Source organism: Bubalus bubalis, chromosome 21 (assembly GCF_019923935.1).
Source record: "Bubalus bubalis isolate 160015118507 breed Murrah chromosome 21, NDDB_SH_1, whole genome shotgun sequence".
Lineage (NCBI taxonomy): Eukaryota > Metazoa > Chordata > Mammalia > Artiodactyla > Bovidae > Bubalus > Bubalus bubalis.
Window position 1 is genome coordinate 7,764,125 of NC_059177.1, and position 18,881 is coordinate 7,783,005.

The 18,881-nt window shown below is 38.5% G+C and overlaps 1 protein-coding gene across 41 annotated transcripts in view; it reads right to left on the reverse strand.

Moving 5' to 3' along the window:
* Positions 1–13,506: 13,506 nt before the first annotated feature.
* The window catches only part of CLASP2 (cytoplasmic linker associated protein 2), a 179,355-nt gene continuing 173,980 nt past the window's right edge, over positions 13,507–18,881 (reverse strand). For 40 of the 41 annotated variants that reach the window (XM_044934163.2, XM_044934162.2, XM_044934169.2 and 37 more), the window contains 3 exons: positions 18,402–18,608; positions 17,199–17,315; positions 13,507–15,266 (listed from right to left, as the gene is read on the reverse strand). In XM_044934163.2, the coding sequence (XP_044790098.2) occupies positions 15,180–15,266; positions 17,199–17,315; positions 18,402–18,608 (411 nt within the window). In that variant the 3' untranslated portion in view covers positions 13,507–15,179. The remainder of the gene's footprint in view (positions 15,267–17,198; positions 17,316–18,401; positions 18,609–18,881) is intronic. The other variant, XM_044934175.2, reaches the window with a different exon arrangement.

The window sequence follows — 18,881 nt, forward strand, 5'->3', positions numbered from 1 at the left end:
ACCACCCTTATAGCAGAAAGTGAAGAGGAACTAAAGAGCCTCTTGATGAAAGTGAAAGAGGAGAGTGAAAAAGCTGGCTTAAAACTCAACATTCAAAAAAACTGAGATCACGGCATCTGGTCCCATCACTCCATGGCAAATAGATGGGGAAACAATGGAAACAGTGACAGACTTTATTTTTTTGGGCTCCAATATCACTGCAGATGGTGACTGCAGCCATGAAATTAAAAGATGCTTGCTCCTTGAAAGTGGAGAAGGCAATGGCAACCCACTCAGTACTCTTGCCTGGAAAATCCCATGGGCGGAGGGGCCTGGTAGGCTGTAGTCCATGGGGTCGCTAAGAGTCGGGCACGACTGAAGCAACTTAGCAGCAGCAGCAGCTCCTTGGAAGAAAAGCTATAACCAACCTAGCTGCTGCTGCTGCTAAGTCATTTCAGTCGTGTCCGACTCTGTGTGACCCAATGGACGGCAGCCCACCAGGCTTCCCCGTCCCTGGGATTCTAGCATATTAAAAAGCAGAGACATTACTTTGCCAACAAAGGTCTGTCTAGTCAAAGCTAAGGTTTTTCCAGGAGTCATGATGTGAGAGTTGGACCATAAAGAAAGCTGAATACCAAAGAATCAATGCTTTTGAACTGTGGTGTTGGAGAAGACTCTTGAGAGTCCCTTGGACTGCAAGGAGATCCAATCAGTTCATCCTAAAGGAAATGAGTCCTGAATATTCACTGGAAGGACTGATGCTAAAGCTGAAACTCCAATACTTTGGCCACCTGATGGAAGAACCGACTCATTGGAAAAGACCGATGGTGGGAAAGATTGAAGGCAGGAGGAGAAGGGGACAACAGAGGATGAGATGGCTGGATGGCATCACCAACTTGATGGATATGAGTTTAAGCAAGCTCCAGGAATTTGTGATGGACAGGAAAGCCTGGTGTGCTGAAGTCCACAGGGTTGCAAAGAGTTGGATGCGCCTGAGTGACTGAACTGAACAAACAGGTAGGCAGGAAAATATTTGAAATACTTCAAATCAGCTGGACAAAAAACTAGTAAAATTTGTTCCTGAAACAGTTAACAAATATGCTCATTGTGAGGTTGGTGGATAACAATATAATTAGGTAGGATTTGATAAAAGCCCTTTGCCTTTGAAATGAGAATGTTAGAACTTCCCTGGTGGTCCAGTGGCTAAGACTCTGTGCTCCCAGTACAGGGGGCCTGGGTTCAATCCCTGGTCAGAGAACTAGAACCCAAATAAGAGCATGCAACAAAGATCGAACTAATCCTGTGTGCTGCAACAAGACCTGGTGCAGTCAAATAAATATTAAAAAACAAAATAAAATTAGAATGTTACCTTCCTGGTTCTGTAGTTGCATGGGAGAATGCCCTTCAACCAGACTTTGAGAACTGGAAGTATGTCACTAAGAATATGAACACCATGTATTGAAAGAATGCATAACCACAAGTAAGGGTCAGGTACTCTTCTGAACAGGAGTCAGTAGGTTAGACGGTGGAGCTAAATTTGGATTTGAATTCCAGCTCTGCCAATTATTACTGTGTGATCTAGGACTAGTTACAAAACCCCTCTTTACCTTAGCTTCTTCATGTGTAAGATGGAGATAATAGTATATGTTCTTTATGGAGTCATTATGAAGATTAAATAATACATTGACTGAGCTTGAAACTCTGCACAGTTCACGATAAGCATTATGTGTTTGCTCTTGTGTGTAATCTCCAAAGAGTCTCTGACGTATCCCATCAACAAGAATGAGCTAACTACTGTGCCCTGGATAAGCAGGCAATCCAAGCACAGACATCTGTCATGGTGTCTTTGAGTATGTCATAAAACCAACAAAGGATGAAATGCTATTTGACCATATGTCAATGTGGACAGTGCCACAGTTTATAGTTAGTCATTTCACTGAGATGCCCCAGACACACGGCAGTTTCTTGAATGTTTTACTCTATGATGAATGACTGAAAACATTCTAACCTAGAGAACTGTGTGGGTCTGGTAATCCATATGCTTCCAAATGCCCTTTATCTCAAAAAAAAAAAAAAAAAACAAACCCAAAAACAGAACAGGTAATTATTTTTTCCTCCTAGACAAATTTAATATTATGCTTCTCCAAACTACCTTAAATCTTTCTTATTTTTTCTCTATGTATTTAAAATTTTTTAAACTTATAGGAAATTTGAAAGAACATGAAAATGATCACCTATGTATTCTTTAGTGATATATGACTATTGTTAATATTGTATTTGTTTTTTCTCTTTATCCACCTATTATTTGCTTAAACATGTGAAATTAAGTTGCAGATTTCATGACATCCCTACGTAGATACTTCACAATGTATTCTAAGAGTAAAGAAATTCTCTAACAGAATTATAGTATCTTCATTACATCCCTAAGTTTTTAACTTCAATTAAAGAAGTTATTTATTTTCTATTATTATATATCATTAATGTATATTATTTTATTCATTTCTGAATCTCTCCATTTGTCCTTAAATTGTTTATTATAGTTTTTTCTTTAATCCAGAATTCAATTAAAGGTCACAACTGCATTTGTTTTGTCTTTTTTTTTTTTTTTTTGGCCATGCCAAGACCATTGCGGGATCTTAAGTTTCCCAACCAGGGGTTGAACCCGGGCCACTGCAGTGGACCTTCAGGGAATTCCCAAGCTACTGCAATTTTGGAGGTGTTTGCTAAAGCAGTTAGCATGTCTGTATAACCACATGTCCAGCTCCCTGTATTAGCTTCCTAATACACTGTAACAAATTCCTGGGTGATTAAAATAATGCAAATTTATTATCTCACAGCTCCGGAAGTCCCAAGTCTGAAACAAGTATCACTGGACTAGAGAGTTAAGGCAGGGCTGCGTATCTTCTGGACGTTCTAGGGGAGAGGCTGGTTCCCTGCCTCTTCCAGCTTTTGGAGGCTGTCGGCATCCCTTGGCTTTCATCAGTCCAACCTGTGGCCATCACTTCTTCTCTGACTGACTCTCCCGCCTCCTTCTTTCATTTATGATGATTACATAGGGCCCACTTCCAGGATAATCCAGGGTACCCTCCCCAGCTCAAGATTCTTCATCACGCCTGCAAAGTCTCTTTTGCCATATAATGTAACATATTCACAGTTTCCCAGAACTAGGACTGGACATCTTTGGAAGTCATTATTCTGCTACTGATAAAGTAAAATTATATATTTGAAGGTGGGACAAGATATTTAAACATATTCTCTCTTGGTCCATTTGAGCCACTATCCACTCCCCTTCAGTGTGCATAATGCATCTCCATTACGCATTAACTAGATCCCTTTAGAAAACACACGAAGGCCACCCACCCAAAAAATGCTATTTCCTCCCAGTGCCAGCAAGGTTAACTCCTTGGGAGGTACATTCCTTTCTCAATCCTGTAAGGGGTCACAGTAATCCACCATTCGCCTTGTTGGATTATGTAAACTGTCAACAGGTTAGTTCCTTTGATGTACAACCCTTTGTCTCAAAAATTTATATAACTGTGCTTTGACCTCCAATGCATGGGAACAGTCCTCAGAGCTTTCTGAAAGTCTGTCTCATGGGCTATAACGCTCAGGGTAGCTCGAACAAAACTCTATTTCCTTCTTAGAGTGACAAATCATTAATTTTTACATTGACACTTCCACAGTTCACTTCCTTTACCTCTTTGCTTGCTATTCTGCTCTGTGAAGTCTTACTGCTGGTCTTTTTAAGACTCCTACACATCCTCAGCTTTTTCAACGCCCTGCCTGATTTTTTCCCCTCAGTCTTCATTGTAATCTCAAGGACGCTGTATTTTTCGTATCTTTTCTCTTCAACTAGAATATAAATCTGTGAGGGAAGCCACTTTTCTCCAGTGTTCAGTGCACAGATACCTAGAGCAATGCCCGACATTTCAATAGGTGCCCAAGCTCTTGTTATACAAGTGACTCAGGGTTGTCGTTAACACATTTGTACATAGATGTCCTGTAAAAGCACACAAACACGCTGCTAACTGGGAAGACTCAGAGCGGCGCCCATAAACTGCTCGACAATTGCCAAAAGGATTCTGAAATCAAAGACCTATGCGTTATAAGTAACATCAGTGCTATTTATCATCAATACCTCTAGATCAGTGCTTCTCATACATTAATATGCATACGAACCACAAACCATAACACACCCCGGGGCTTGTCAGAAAGAATACAGAATGCAGATTCTGATTCTGTAGGTCTGAGGTGAGGCCTGGGCTTCTGCACTGATGAATTTCCGGGTGATGTTATAAATGCTGGTCTATGAAACAGCAAAACTTACATGATGTTAAAATCAGAAATGTCAACGGTAACTTCTTTTGCAGGAAAGGTGTTAAAACCGAGATCTAAGGACCTAAAGCAAGAATCAGTGTGCCCCAAGTGTACCATTATGGATTACTGGTGTGGTAGGGGATTCTCTGAATTGAGATATCACTTAGATTGGTGTTTGTAATGCATAAATACTGGTTTAAATACAGAGAGAGGAAAAAAAGGGCAGACTGGGTCAAGGAAGCAGAGGAAAAGATGAGAAGGCTTTTTTTGTAGGGATAAGACTTTAAAAAAAGAAATATATATGAAGTCATACCCCTCTATACTCACATCTCTATACTCTTTTTCTTTCTTCAGGTCCCCCTGTCTTTATATCCCTGCTTGCAATCTCGAATGAAGCCTTGCCCCCCAAACTATAAAATCATATCATGTACACGTGTTAGTTTTTTATTGGTTATGCTTTTGCCACCATGAACATCTGCAAGTGCTTGTGTAATGCATTTACTTTTTAAGAAAATCAAAGTGGCAAAAGTATGTGGCTTGAAACATCTACTACGAATATACTGGAAGACTGGGATTGAGATATTCACACTACTATATATAAAATAGCTAATAAAGACCTGCTGTATAGCAGAGGGAACTCTATGCAATGCTCTGTAATGGCCTATATGGGGAAAGAATCTAAAAAAAGAGTGGATATATGTATATGCATAATGGATTCACTTTGCTGTACAGCAGAAACTAATACTGTAAATGAACTATGAAAACTGAAAGTGAAAGTCGCTCAGTCATGTCTGACTTTTTGCGACCCCAAGGACTATACAGTCCATGGAATTCTCTAGGCCAGAATACTGGAGTCGGTAGCCTTTCCCTTCTCCAGGGGATCTTCCCAACCCAGGATTGAACCCTGGTCTCCCACATTGCAGGCGGATTCTTTACCAGTTGAGCCACAAGGGAAGCCCTGTAAACCAACCCTACTCCAATAAAAAATTTGTAAAAAACAGCAAAACAATCCAATAATAAAAAGATCCAACAAAACACAGTCCTCTGTCCTAATCTCCCTTCTCATGAGGTTGCCACTTTCCAAAGCACACTTTCAACCTTTAGCAATGTCTCCTGATACATAGTTCTAGACACTATCTATTCACTTTCAAGGGAAGGTGAGGTTTCAATAGTCTATACACCTCCCACCCAAACACAGCTAACGCAGCTTTTTGGTGAAGTTAGCTTTTATTGTTACCATCATGATGTGTAGTAGTAGCAGTAGCAGTCGTCGTCGCTCAGTTGTGTCCGACTCTTTGCAACTCGGAGGACGGGAGCCTGTCAGGCTCCTCTGTCCATGGAATTCTCCAGGTAAGAATACTGGAGCTACCCAGGAAGCCCTCATTATGTGTAAATATTCAAAATTAAGCATATATTATGATACATACTTCACTTTTCATTTGCTTGTCAAATTACCTACATCCACTCCCACGGTGTGAGAAAATTTCTTCCCAATATATTCATTCATTACATGAATCCCCCCCTTTCTCTTCCCTCTTTCCCTCCTCGTCTTGAAGACACTCCCCTACTACACCTGTAGGAGCCTACTCTACCTGTATTCCAGTATGGGCTGGCTATCCCTCCTTAGGGCTACTGTATGGCTTCTTCCTGAGTCATCTCTCACCAGCCAGGCTTGAAGACAGGCAAGCAAAGGGAGGATGGGCAGTAGGAAAGGATGATGAAATCAGAAGGATTAGTCTCAGTGAGATGTTAGGTAGGGCTGGAGCTGGCTGCCCTGCCTAGTCACACTGGGTTACCAAGCATGTTCAAGACAAAACGTTTGGGGTAAAATTTTCTTTTTTGGTCACACCACAGAGCTTGTGGAATCTAAGTTCCCCATCAGGGATCAAACCCAGGCCCCCAGCATTGGAAGCGTACAGTCCTAACCACTGGACTGCCAGGGAATTTCCCGTTTGGGTTGAATCATAAGGCCTCATTTTATCAACGTTTCCAGTACGACAGAGGATATGGAAATTGCATCCTCTTCTTTAACGACTATGAACATTATTTTTTACTTATTTTGAGAACTTTTGTACTTCCATAGGTGAGATGTGTGCATTTTAGAAACTTTTTATGCACCAGTTATACAAACTATATAAGGAGTATTTTTGAAATGCATAGATGGTTATTGATTTTAAGATCTTAAAAGGCACCAATATTCACAAAATTGGGAGAGGACCTTACAAGTGTTCATGTACAATAACTAGAGTATTTATAGCACCGAGATTAAGTTTTCTATCTCTGGCCTTAGTCTGGGTTTAAAACACAGCTTGAGCTACACAACTTGGGCAAATCAATTAACTTCTCTAAGTCTTAAGTCTCTATTCTGTAAATTGGGGATGATGATGATAATACTTGTTGTGTAGGATTGGAACAAAAAGTTAATGCATCTAAAGTACTCAGCACAAAACATGACACATAGGAAAGAACAATTAGTATTACACATTTTCACGCTAAAATACAGAGCAGCTAGTCAAAATGTGAAAACACGTAGGATGATTTTACTGTTTTTATGAGATCTAGATAAAGACTCACTTAATTAACTTACTAATGTATTCATTTATAAAATAAATATTAAGACTTCCTATGTTCAAGTGTTGCAGACAGTGTTACAAATATATAAATGGTTTTTTAAATAAAAGGGCCTATGCAGCATTTCAAAAGCCAAATTTGCACGGATAGATGAATGGATAAAGAAATGTAGTAAATACACACAATGGAATATTATTCAGCCTTAAAAAGAAGGAAATACTCATATATGCCACAACACTGATGAACCTTGGAGATGTTATGCTAAGTGTTTAATAAGTCAGTCCCCAAAGGACAGATACTATATGATTCCACTCCTATGAAGTACCTAAAGTTGTCAGAATCATAAAAACAGAAAGTAGATGGATGGGTGCCAAGGGCTAGGGGGAAGGGAATTAGTGTTTAATAGGAACAGAATTTCAGTTTTGCAAGATGAAGTTCTAGAGATCTGTTATACAACAATGCCAATGTACCTAACACTACTGAACTGTATACTTAAAAATGGCTACAATGGCGAATTCAATGTTACATGCTTCTTTTTTTACTACAATTAAAAACAAAAGAAAACTTTTTAAAGTCCTGCAATTAGCAAAAGAAATGCTGAGTCTGTGATGGTTAGGTGGAGAAGCTCAGATCCAAGGAGGTGAAATGACTCAGCATGAAGGAAGACAGCAACAGCCCAGGGTGGCAGCTCGATCCCTGTGCCCCGCCTGCAGCTGTAAAGGCCCTCCCTTGTAGAGCTTCCGGCTACGTCCAAGAAACAGGCATTACTTCATTTGGTCTCACAATATTCTTATGTGCTAAGTGCTAGTGTTTTTGCTGTTCTGTGGATGAGGAACTGGGAGTTTTGAGAGACGAAGTTGTCCAAATGCTGGAAATAGTGACTCTGCACTTGAGCACCAGCTCCTCTGTAAAACGTATTCTCTGCTACTATCCTCTTGGGAAGATGAGGAAATCTGGGACCGAAGCCAAGTAGCTAACGCAACAGCAGAGGGTGAGGGTGGCGACGAGAGGCAGAGGGTGGCAGATCTACCTGTGGTATGAACCTTAAAGAAGGTAGGACTTAAGACAAAGTGGGTCCGAGTCCATATGCCAGATTTAGAAAAACACATTAGCACTGAAGTCAGAATCACTGAAATCAGTGTATGAACAGAGTGAGTAGAGAGTGCAAGAAACGAAGCCATGATTGAATTATTGCAATCTCTGTGGCAGTACATGTCAATATGCAAATTTTGAAAGAGTTGCTTCATACAATAGATAACTAATGAGACAGCACAGGAAACTACTCAATGCTCTGTGGTGACCTAAATGGAAGGAAATTCAAAAGAGAGGGGCTATATGTATATATATAGCTGATTCACTTTCCTGTACAGCAGAAACTATCACACCACTGTAAAGCAACTGTACTCCAATAAAAATTAATTAAAAGGTAAGTTGCTTTAACTTGCCTACTCTGTTCTTTTATATTACTCTGATATACCATGGGTATCATCTGATGTATTATTTACCCAAACATTTTTACATAGAGTCATTTATGGTAATCAGGTTGTGAATAAAGTTCTTAATCACTTTTGTACTTTGACCCTATGTTAATGATCATTACTTTTTTGCTATTTTTATATGTGGTAAAAATGCATATAACATAAAATTTACCATCTTAATAATTTTAAAATGTTTAGTTCAGTGTTATTAAGCATATTCAGTTTTGCAACTATCACCAACACCCATTTCCAGAACTCTTCATCACTGCAACATGTAATCTTGTGCCTTCATTTAACAGGGACTCCCTCTTCCCTCCTCCCTGAAACCCGACAAACACCATTGTATTAAACTTTCTGTCTCCAGGTACCTCATACAGGTGGAGTTATACAATATTTGAATATTAAGTTTTTAATGCTTTTCAACAAACCTCAAGGCCATTCTTTGGCGTCTTCTCGGTCATCCACACTGCTGCATACCTAGAGAAAACTTCACTGTATGGAAATTCTCTGACCTCAAGAGCTAGAAATCAGTTCTTAGAAATAAAAATTACCATTTCTCTTACAAGAGCAAAATGCGAAGGACTACCCTAGCACCCAGGCATTAGACTGAGACTTCAGAATGGAGTAGGTGGCAGGAGAAAATGAACAGAAAATAGTCTGGACAGAATTGGGGATCAATGTTTTGTGTTGAATGTTTGGCATGTGAGCTCATATGTATTAAAACATGGGAAAATTTACCCTAAAATTCAGCTGGAAATGAGTTCTGGATTCTTTATTTTCTATTCAACATTAGTGTAAACAACTGATTCGGCATTTTTAAACTGGGCTGTATTGCCAGCGCAGCTGTCTGTGGAGATGCCTTTGCTTTGACGCAAGGTTTCTCATCCTGGGCGTTACTGACATTTGGGGCTGCATACTCCTTTTGTTGGGGGGGGGGGGTTGCTGGAGGGGGCAGTCGTCTGTATTTAAGATGCTTAGTAGCATCTCTGACTTGCACCCACTAGATGTCAGTAGCACTTCCTTACCAAGTTCTGACAACCAAAACAGCCTCGACACTGCCAGATGTCTTCCAGTGGGCAAAATCATCCCAGAGAACTGTGGTTTTAGGAGGATGGAGAAGAAAAAGCACATTTCTTGCTTTGTTGAAGTAACTCAACTGTAAGTCTCTACTTTGACCTGAACTTTGATAAAAATTAAAGTTATAAATCTGGTTATAGACTAAAACCAGCAAGCACTCTCTTTTTGCATTGACTTCCAATAAAATAGTAGCTCAGATGGTAAAGACTTTGCCTGCAATGAGGGAGAGCTGGGTTCAATCCCTGGATCAGGAAGATCCCTTGTAGGAGGGAATGGCATACCCACTCGAGTATTCTTGCCTGGAGAATCCCATGGACAGGGGAGCCTGGCAGGCTAAAATGCAGGGGGTGGCAGAGAGTCTGACACGACTGAATGAGGTTTACTCACTCCAAAAATATCAGATTCACTTTCTTTGTGCATGCTCAGTCATGTCTGACTCTTTGCGACCCCACGGACTGTAGCCCACCAGACTCCTCTGTCCATGGGATTCTCCAGGCAAGAATACTCGAGTAGGTAGCCATTCCCTCTTACAGGGGATCTTCCCAACCCAGGATTAAATCTGCGTTTCCTGCCTTGCAGGCAGATTCTTCACCACTGCGCTACCTGGGAAGCCCTCACACATTCTTAAGGAAAAAAATACTGGGAGACTGGGGCTGCACTCAGGGCTAGCTGGTCAGGATGGTTTGCAAAAAGCAGCACTCTGGGCGCTTTCTACCCTGAGTTATAGGCCGACTCCTCCTATACCGATCACATTTCTGAAAGCCTATTAATGCATTTCTCCCATTACCAGATCCACAGCTACATATTAACAGCAGATAGATTTTAGAGGTGTCAGATACACAGCTTCTCTGGTGGCTCAGCTGGTAAAGAATCCATCTACAATGTAGGAGACCTGGGTTCGATCCCTGGGTTGGGAAGATCCCTTGAAGAAGGGAAAGGCTACCCACTTCAGTATTCTGGCCTAGAGAATTCCATGGACTGTATGGTCCATGGGGTCGAAGAGAGCTGGACACGACTGAGCGACTTTCACTTTCAAATGCACAGCAGGTGCTCAAACATTTACTAGGTAAATAATGATAATCAGAACAAGATTCATAGAGACCAATCTGGAAAAAAAATTGTAACCTAAAAACAAACTCACTTCTGAAGTTTTCGGAGTATGTAAAATTGAGGTGTCTGTGATGTTAATTCTATAATCATGCTGTTTTTCAACTTGTCTTCGGTGAACTCCTTCGTTCAGTTAGATGAGTACTAGTACCCAGTCAGGTGCCAGTCTCCACTGGCATCCCATGTTCCAGCTAAACCAAGCTGTGTAATGATGGCCAGTTGGGTAGATACAAAAGGTATGTTCAGTCTGGAAAGCAGATACAATATTATAACTGTGTAAGAAAAGGAAAACTTTTGAACTAAAACCACAGAAAGAAAAGCTATATCCAAGTTTGTTTGTTTGTTTGTTTTTGATTGTGAGAATGCCCAGATGTTGGGGGAGAAGATCTTTTATGGGAATTTTAAGAGAGAATGAATTTTTTTTTTACCTTTATCAAACAAACCATGGTTTAAAAAGTTCTAGTGATACACCCTAATGCTACTTACTTCACATATAGCCCTAGCATTGCCTTGCTCTTTGGCTTCCCTCTGTTGTTCCGGTTCTGTAACCCCAATAAGTCTCAGACCCATTTAGCTCTAGACAAAGTTAACGCCTCAGCTCTTCTAGGAAGCCTTCTGCGATCACACCTTATGTGCACCATCACCCCCATTCCCCACCTCCCATCAACACCTTGTGTGTTATTCTCTACAAGAGCACTAACCACACTGCATCGTGGTTATCTGTTCTACTTTGGGTCAGTGAAGGCAAATACTCAGATATCTTTTGCATGAATGAATGCAGGTAAATCTGAGATACTGAAATTCTTACACATATAAAGGTTTCTTGTATTTTCTTGTTTTACTTTTCATTACTATTACAAGAATAATTTAAACCCAGCTAGAATAATTTAGACACAGCTATTTAAGTAACTAGGAAATCTTTAAATAAATGATATCTTTCTACATTTGGCAATTTCATAGTAAAGACATCTATAAAGTTACCTAGTATGAAATAATGAGAGATGTGCCATAGATGTAGCTATTTGTTACAGGAATATTCAGCAAAGGTCTACAACCCAGGATTATGCTGCACACATACCTAGGAATATTTCGCTGCCATGAGACATCATCCTATAGAAAAACAAATAGAGAATATATTCAAAATGTAATGTTAAAATACAGGCACAGAACAGATGCATTCAAAACCTTAGTTTTGAAATCTAAACTTTTCTTTCTCTGGTTAATAAAACTTAATGTTCCTTTTTGGAGAAGGAAATGGCAACCTACTCCAGTGTTGTTGCTTGGAGAACCCCATGGACAGAGGAGCCTGGTGGGTTACAGTCCATGGGGTTGCAAAGAGTCGGACACGACTGAGTGACTAACACAACAACAAGTTCCTTTATCGTTTTCAGCATTAAGTCAAATGGATTATTTTAGCAATCCACAAAAGAGCAACACAGATCATCTCAAGTGGTGCTATTAAGAGGTAATTTCTTTTGCAAATTTTCCAAATATTCCACAATAGCAGTGGACAACTTTTTAACTGACAAGGTTTTTTAAAGCTTAACTCTGGACCTTGCATTTGTATGGCTATAAAACTATACTGATTAACTACAATAAAATGAACTAAAACAATACAGGAAGCAAAGATGTCAAAGATTAAGAAAAAAAAAAAAAAAACAACCCTTATGGGGGGGAGGGATAAATTAGGAGTTTGGGATTAGCAGATAAAAACTATTATTTATAAAATATTATATATATACACACACACACACACACACACACACACACACCCCCATATAGCACAGGGAACTATATTCAATATCTTATAATAACTTATAATGAAACAGAATATGGTAAAGAATATGTATGTATAACTTAACACTTTGCTGTACACCAGAATCTTACACAACATTGTAAATCATCTATACTTCAATAAAAAAAAGTTTCAGAAAAAAAAAAAACCACCTCATATATTATAGAGTAATATTACCAATTCTCGTTTCTTTTTACTGTAAATGTTATTCTAAATTAACAATAATAAGAAACACTTGAATTTACAAATAGATCTGGCCTGAAGATTTTAGCTTTTTAATGTTAAACATAACCTGGTAAAAAGTTGTTTTGACCTAAGTTTCTAATAAAATGTGAAGAAATAGAGTGAATTTACTCCAAATCTGAAACCTCAAATTCAAACCATATCTTACTTGAAAATGTCAAAAGTCTATTAAAGATTTTGAAAACCCACAAGAAACAAACATGTTTTAAAACATGGAATTACATGCTTTTTTAATTGGTTTTCAGCAGCGTGGGTAAATGAATGACACTGATGCTTAGGGGAGAAAAGTAGAAAGAAAAAAAAATTAACCAGTAGCTTTTTATCACCATTCTTTAATAGCTGACATCTTAAGATGTTTCTGAAATGAACAAATTAAAGGTATTGTAAATAGCAATCTGAATAGTCAACAGTAACTTGCTTATAGTCTTATCAACTGAAATAATAGAACTTTAAACGTGACTTAGCTTTCTACCTTGTCACATTAAACCATAATCTTCTGTTACCCATTCATTTCTTGAGTGCCTGCCTTTACGCGCCAGGTGTGTGATCTAAGTTTTCAAGTAGAGTTATTATTCAGGTTATGTCACTCTATTTATTTGTCAACAGTAGTTAGAGCAGGACCTTAAAGAGGTCAAAATTAAATTAATATTTCGATCCAAAATGATTATAAAACATACCAAGGTCATGAAACATAAAACATTACTGAGACAAGTTCAATGCTTAAAATACCTTGTCAAGGATAAGCGATAATATATACATGCATTTAGAGATATATACATTGGATTGTGGTTGCTACTCCTGACAAATCTTCTCTTCAGATGCACTTACAAATTCATGAGAACACCACTGATATAGGACTTTCTAAAAGCTTTTAAAATCCTAGTTAGGAGATAAGTGACTTGTCACACAGTAAGACAGAAAAACAACTGATATACATTGTTAATTTTTTCAAGTAATGTTATGTACAGTTTTATTGCCAGTATATGCACAACAGTAAGCATAGAACTATAAATACACAATGTAATTAACAGTAGAAAACAAAATTGTTACAGGTAAGGGGGGGGGGTGATGTAGAGAAACTATTTTCCTGCTGCTAGAACAAAAACAAAGGAAGGTAAAAGCCTATGACAAATCATCCATTCAGTACTCTTGTCTTAAATTCTTTACATACATTTCTACATTTTTTTTCAATTAAACAAAGAAAGTACAGATAACTCTGTTAACAACAGCAAATTGCTTCCCTAATAGCCATTTGCCTTTCCAGTCAAATTCACTTTATGTTAAGATCAAAAAAAAAAAAAAGTCAAGGTAAGAAATCATTAGTATCCTGGTTCCATATGATCTAATCTGCCTTTCACCAAAAACCGGTAATTTTTGAAAGTTGGCTGCACATGAAAATAAGAGGTGTAGCAAAAGGTGATTAAAAAATTTGTTAAAAAGTAACAGAAAATCACCCTTTTAGTAGTTTTCCAGAAGACACTATATAGGCAGCAGCTCAGTTAAAAGTATTAGCCCTGAAGAGGTAGAGAATTTGAGCCCATTACATGAAGATAATAATAGCCTTGGCACCATCTTCTCTCTCATCAGGATCAATGTTTTCAAGTAAGACAATTTCATGGCAAAAGGAAACCAGGTTCCACCATATAAAGAAAAGGTGCTGGTCGACTCCCATTCGCGATCATTAGTTTGTTCCTTAAATGAGAAACAGAGGACGGTCAAGGACACACATGCACTTGCTTTCTTTTTGTCTGTTTCCATTATCAAGTTTATTCATAAGTGAATTTGATATCAATAAATAAAAAAGCATCATTCACAACCAAGATAAACAAACCAAAAAACCCTGCAATGAAACCTTCTACTTGAATAAGTAACAAGAAAAACACAGGCTGATGATTTGGTGCAGCTTTCTTAAGGGATCAGAGAGGGGACATGGTTTTAAATAAACGTGGCAAGGTCAACAACCAACAAACGATACCAGCTTTACAGAACTGGCTGGTTCTGTAACGTTTCTTTGAGGTCTTAGTTTTAAACTACAGATCACCCCAAAGAAGTTGCAACTAACGACATGTATCACCATCACACCAACAGAGTCCAGCTGGAGTTCAAATCAGTCCTGCTTTGTTTCACATCATTTCAGTATTTCTAGCATAGGACATGATACGGAACAAAACTTAAAGTAGCAATAAAAATACTATTCTGCATTTGAATAAAGGCCCAAAAAAAATGTTTTAGACTGTTAAACTTTAAAGCTTTAAGCATTCCTGTTTAACCAGCATTAAAAAAAAAAAAAATTATACAATTGTAACACTGGCAAAGGTTAATGGGAAGACAAAGAAGTACAAACGTGTGAAATGATGAATTAGATTCAAAATTACTTTGTATTGATCAACTGATGTTAATACTGCTTCTTCTTGAATTTGGAATAACTATTGTAAAAGTTACATGCAGACTGAGGATAGTCCTCTGTTATGGAAAATACAAAACAAAACAAAAAACTAAAACTGGGAAACAGTGGTAAGTTTCAAAAGATGTATTTGAAAATTTCCTTTCATTGATGAGGGTGGTCTGTCTGTCCTTCCTTTGAGAGACCTGGCTCACTTCTGTCGGCTTCACTAGCTTTGTCCGGAAACGTCAGTAGTGGGGTCAGCTCCTCCAGAACCTGTCTGTGCACGTCTGATGTACAGATTCAGTAGCTTCATCTGCAGATTCAAGCCAAACACATGTCATTTGAGCAAGCTGCTCTAAGTTATCCTGAGATGCTCATTAAAAAAAATTATACACATATGCGAACTTCAAAAGGTGTTTTAGACTGAGGGGTTATTATAATGCACTAGATATTGTTGATAATTAAGAATTTTGAAAAAAAATTTAAGTCTTAGTTTTGTTCATGACTGAGTATTCTAGCATGCCTTTTCAAAAACTGTTAAAGTGATTAACATATAACACTTAAAGAAGTCACCATTAGGACAAAAATGGTAAACATTTGAGCATTATGTGCTATACAATATGCTGCCTTACATTCTACCTTTTTATCTTCACAACATTTTAGAGATGAGGAAATTGAGATTCAGGATGTACCATCCCTGCCTAAGGTCAAAAGGGTAGAGACCAGTGGGCCAGGAGACGAAATTAGGCTCTTGGGTTCCAGCACCGAAGATCACAGACAACTACGTCACTACTCCCCTAACAGGAATGTTTTGGTTTCTCTGTCATTTTGCAGTCTGTACTGTATGAGATCATATTTTTATAGTCTGGAATCAAAGCACATACAATCCTGTTTTTTACTTTTTTTTTTTTAACCTAATGTCATTCTCAAATATTTTTCCCACCTTCTTATTGTCTTCACATGCAACATTACTACTGGCTGCCTAGTATGCTGATAAAGTGATGAATTTTAATTCTTCTACAGATAACTCTGGCTTATCAGGACCTAACTTTTCACAAAACTCAGAAAACTTTTTCCTCTGAAAACTAAGCAGTTGTTCAAAATTTGCTTTTCTTAACATTTACTCTTTGATCCAATGGTTTAACCCAGTATTCATGGCATTCAGTGGCTCACTGAACCCTCTGAAACTAGGTGTAAAATTTTCTGGATAAGTTTTTTTTTCCTGAGATGCGATTATACCCAAAGCTCAAAGTGGTCTGTAATACAGAAAAGGTTAGGAATCACTGCTTTAATCTATCTATAACTTGTATAGGTTTTAATGTAAGGTATACATTTGAGTTCTTTTTCCTTTATATGTATTTCTTATTCCCTTTTGCTACTTAAAAAATAATTTTGATTATAGTAATGACAATTGTTAGGATTTGTGGAAACTTTTTAAATGAAGGTGAGTGTCCTGCTAACTGGTTCATAAACCATAATTCAACAATCATAGTTTATCTTCACCCTTTAGAACAGATTTAAGGTTTTGATGATACCAAAGAAATGAAGAAAACAAGACCAATGTTTTTTTACATCTTAAGGACTAATTGTAAAATTTATTTTAACATATCAAATAAAAATTAAACATTTATGGTGACCATAATATAAGAGCAGAAAGAGAATGAGACCAAATATTTGATTATCATAATTCATAGGGGAGAATTTTTAAAATGTTCTAGTGTTCCATAATTCGGTACATATAAATCCATGAATATATAACCACACTTTATTCTGTTATTTTCCTTTTTTTGGCTGCACTATGTGGCGTGTGGGATCTTAGGCCCCCAACCAGGGACAGAACCTTGTCCCCCTACAGTGGAAGCACAGACCCTTAACCACAGGACATCCAGGGAATTTCCAACTGCTATTTATTCTTTTCTCCTTTTTCTATTTATTTTTAAATAGTCATAGGGGTAAGAATTGAGTGTGAGAGTGGGAAGAGTGAGCTGGTGATCAGGAACAACCAGAAGCAGTAGCCATTTTTTTCACGGCAATCTACCAACCATCCTACCAAAGCGCTGACTTCACTTGAGTGACAGATGTGAAAGTACAGATAGCTAAACTGCAACGGGTAAGAGGAATTAGGCTGGATGCTTAAAGCCTAATTAAAAGTCAAGTAACAAATTACCCTTCAACACACACGAAGAAGTACATTTTGAAGAGCGCCCCATGGCCACCATCTTTAGGAGGGAGCAGCCCTACTTACTTTACTGCCAGTGAGCTGACTGAGATGTGGTTTTAGTTCATCACCAATTACTGCATGAACAGCCACCAGGCAGAAGACACAAGCTTTCCGAACACTGCTTTCCGAATTATCATAACCCTGGGAAGAAATCCTTGTTAGTACTCCTGCAGGATCTGAGAAAAGCACCATTGCACAGAAACAGAACTGCAACTCACAGAGAAGATGTCAAGCGTGCTGACGAGAGAGTTTTACTGACTGGGTGAAGTTAACTTTTCACCTTTTCAGGCAGAGACATCCCTTTCCCTCCTCCCTTTCCCCTTGAGCACTCCCACTCCACTGTCAGCCTTTTTTATCAGGGTCTTTCTTATTTAGCCTGGTAAGCTACAATCTCTGGCTCTGAGGCCACCCCAGCGCCTGCAAAAGTCTCTGAATTAATCTTTCTAAAGCCTTCAGCTTTAGGGTATTTAGCAGCTCCTCACTAATGAATAAAACCTAACCTCTTTGGCCTAGCAGTCAGGGTACTCCTCTAATCCAGGCTGAATTAGATTAACATCTGGCCCATCCCTACCATTACTCTAAGTTATTTATCCAACAAACATTTATTCATGTCCACTACTGTATGTGTGACACACACCTATTATGTATATTCTGTTCTTAGCACCAAAGCACAGATAAAGAAGGAAGATATTTGGATCTTATCTTCAAGGACCTCACAACTTAGTAGCTGCAGCTTAGAACACAGTCACAAAGCTAATACTATAGATGCACAAAGAAATGAATGATGGCATCTTACACACACACTATTTAATACTAGTCATTAAAATTATACTATAGCACATTATTTATTAGAATGGAATAGTAAAAGGTTCCATTCTATGGAAAAGGTTCATAGTCTTTGATTAACTTAAGCAAAGCATGTCACAAAATAAGATCCCATTTTTGTTAAAGAGTTTTTATATGTATGGGTTTGTATGCATAGACAAAACCACATTAAATGCTCAGTTACCAGACTAAACAGTAAGTTTTATGTTATGTGTATACTACCCCCCAACCCCTACACACACACACACACACACACACACACACAGAGCTAGCTATCGGAAGTCTTTTGCTCTGAACACCCAAGATAGCAGGAAGGCTTGGTCATGACACTGGCCAAGTACCTAAAATAATTGAATACCCAGTGTATCAACACAGCTTCTTTCTCCAAGTTTTACTGCTTACCTGTATTAGGCCTGGCATGATCTCTGGCAAAAGCAGGTTAAGCGTTTCCTTGGACACTCTCTCGATCACTTTTGTTTGCATTTTGATGGCAGCCAGGTTGATGGGGTAGTCTGCAGTCTGGATGATGGGACACAGCACTTTGATGCACTGCTCCGGGCTGATGGAAGTGGCCAACACTGACGCGGCCTCCTCAGCAGATCTCACCACCTAGGACAGAGGGCAATACTGAGCAGGGAAGTGATTCTGTAAAATATGTGCTGTGTCCTGGGTGTGCACATTTCATGAAATACATAATACAACGTGGGATCGGGAGTTTTCTTTGAAAACATGAAAGTACCTAAACGGATACATGGGGCTTTATTATATCCTTCTTCCTTCTTCTGTGTTCTCTCTCTTTTTAACAAATAAACAGCATGTATTTATTGGGTAACATTTTTGCTCAGTGCTGTAATATAGAAGGTTTGGGGATACCAAAAAGCA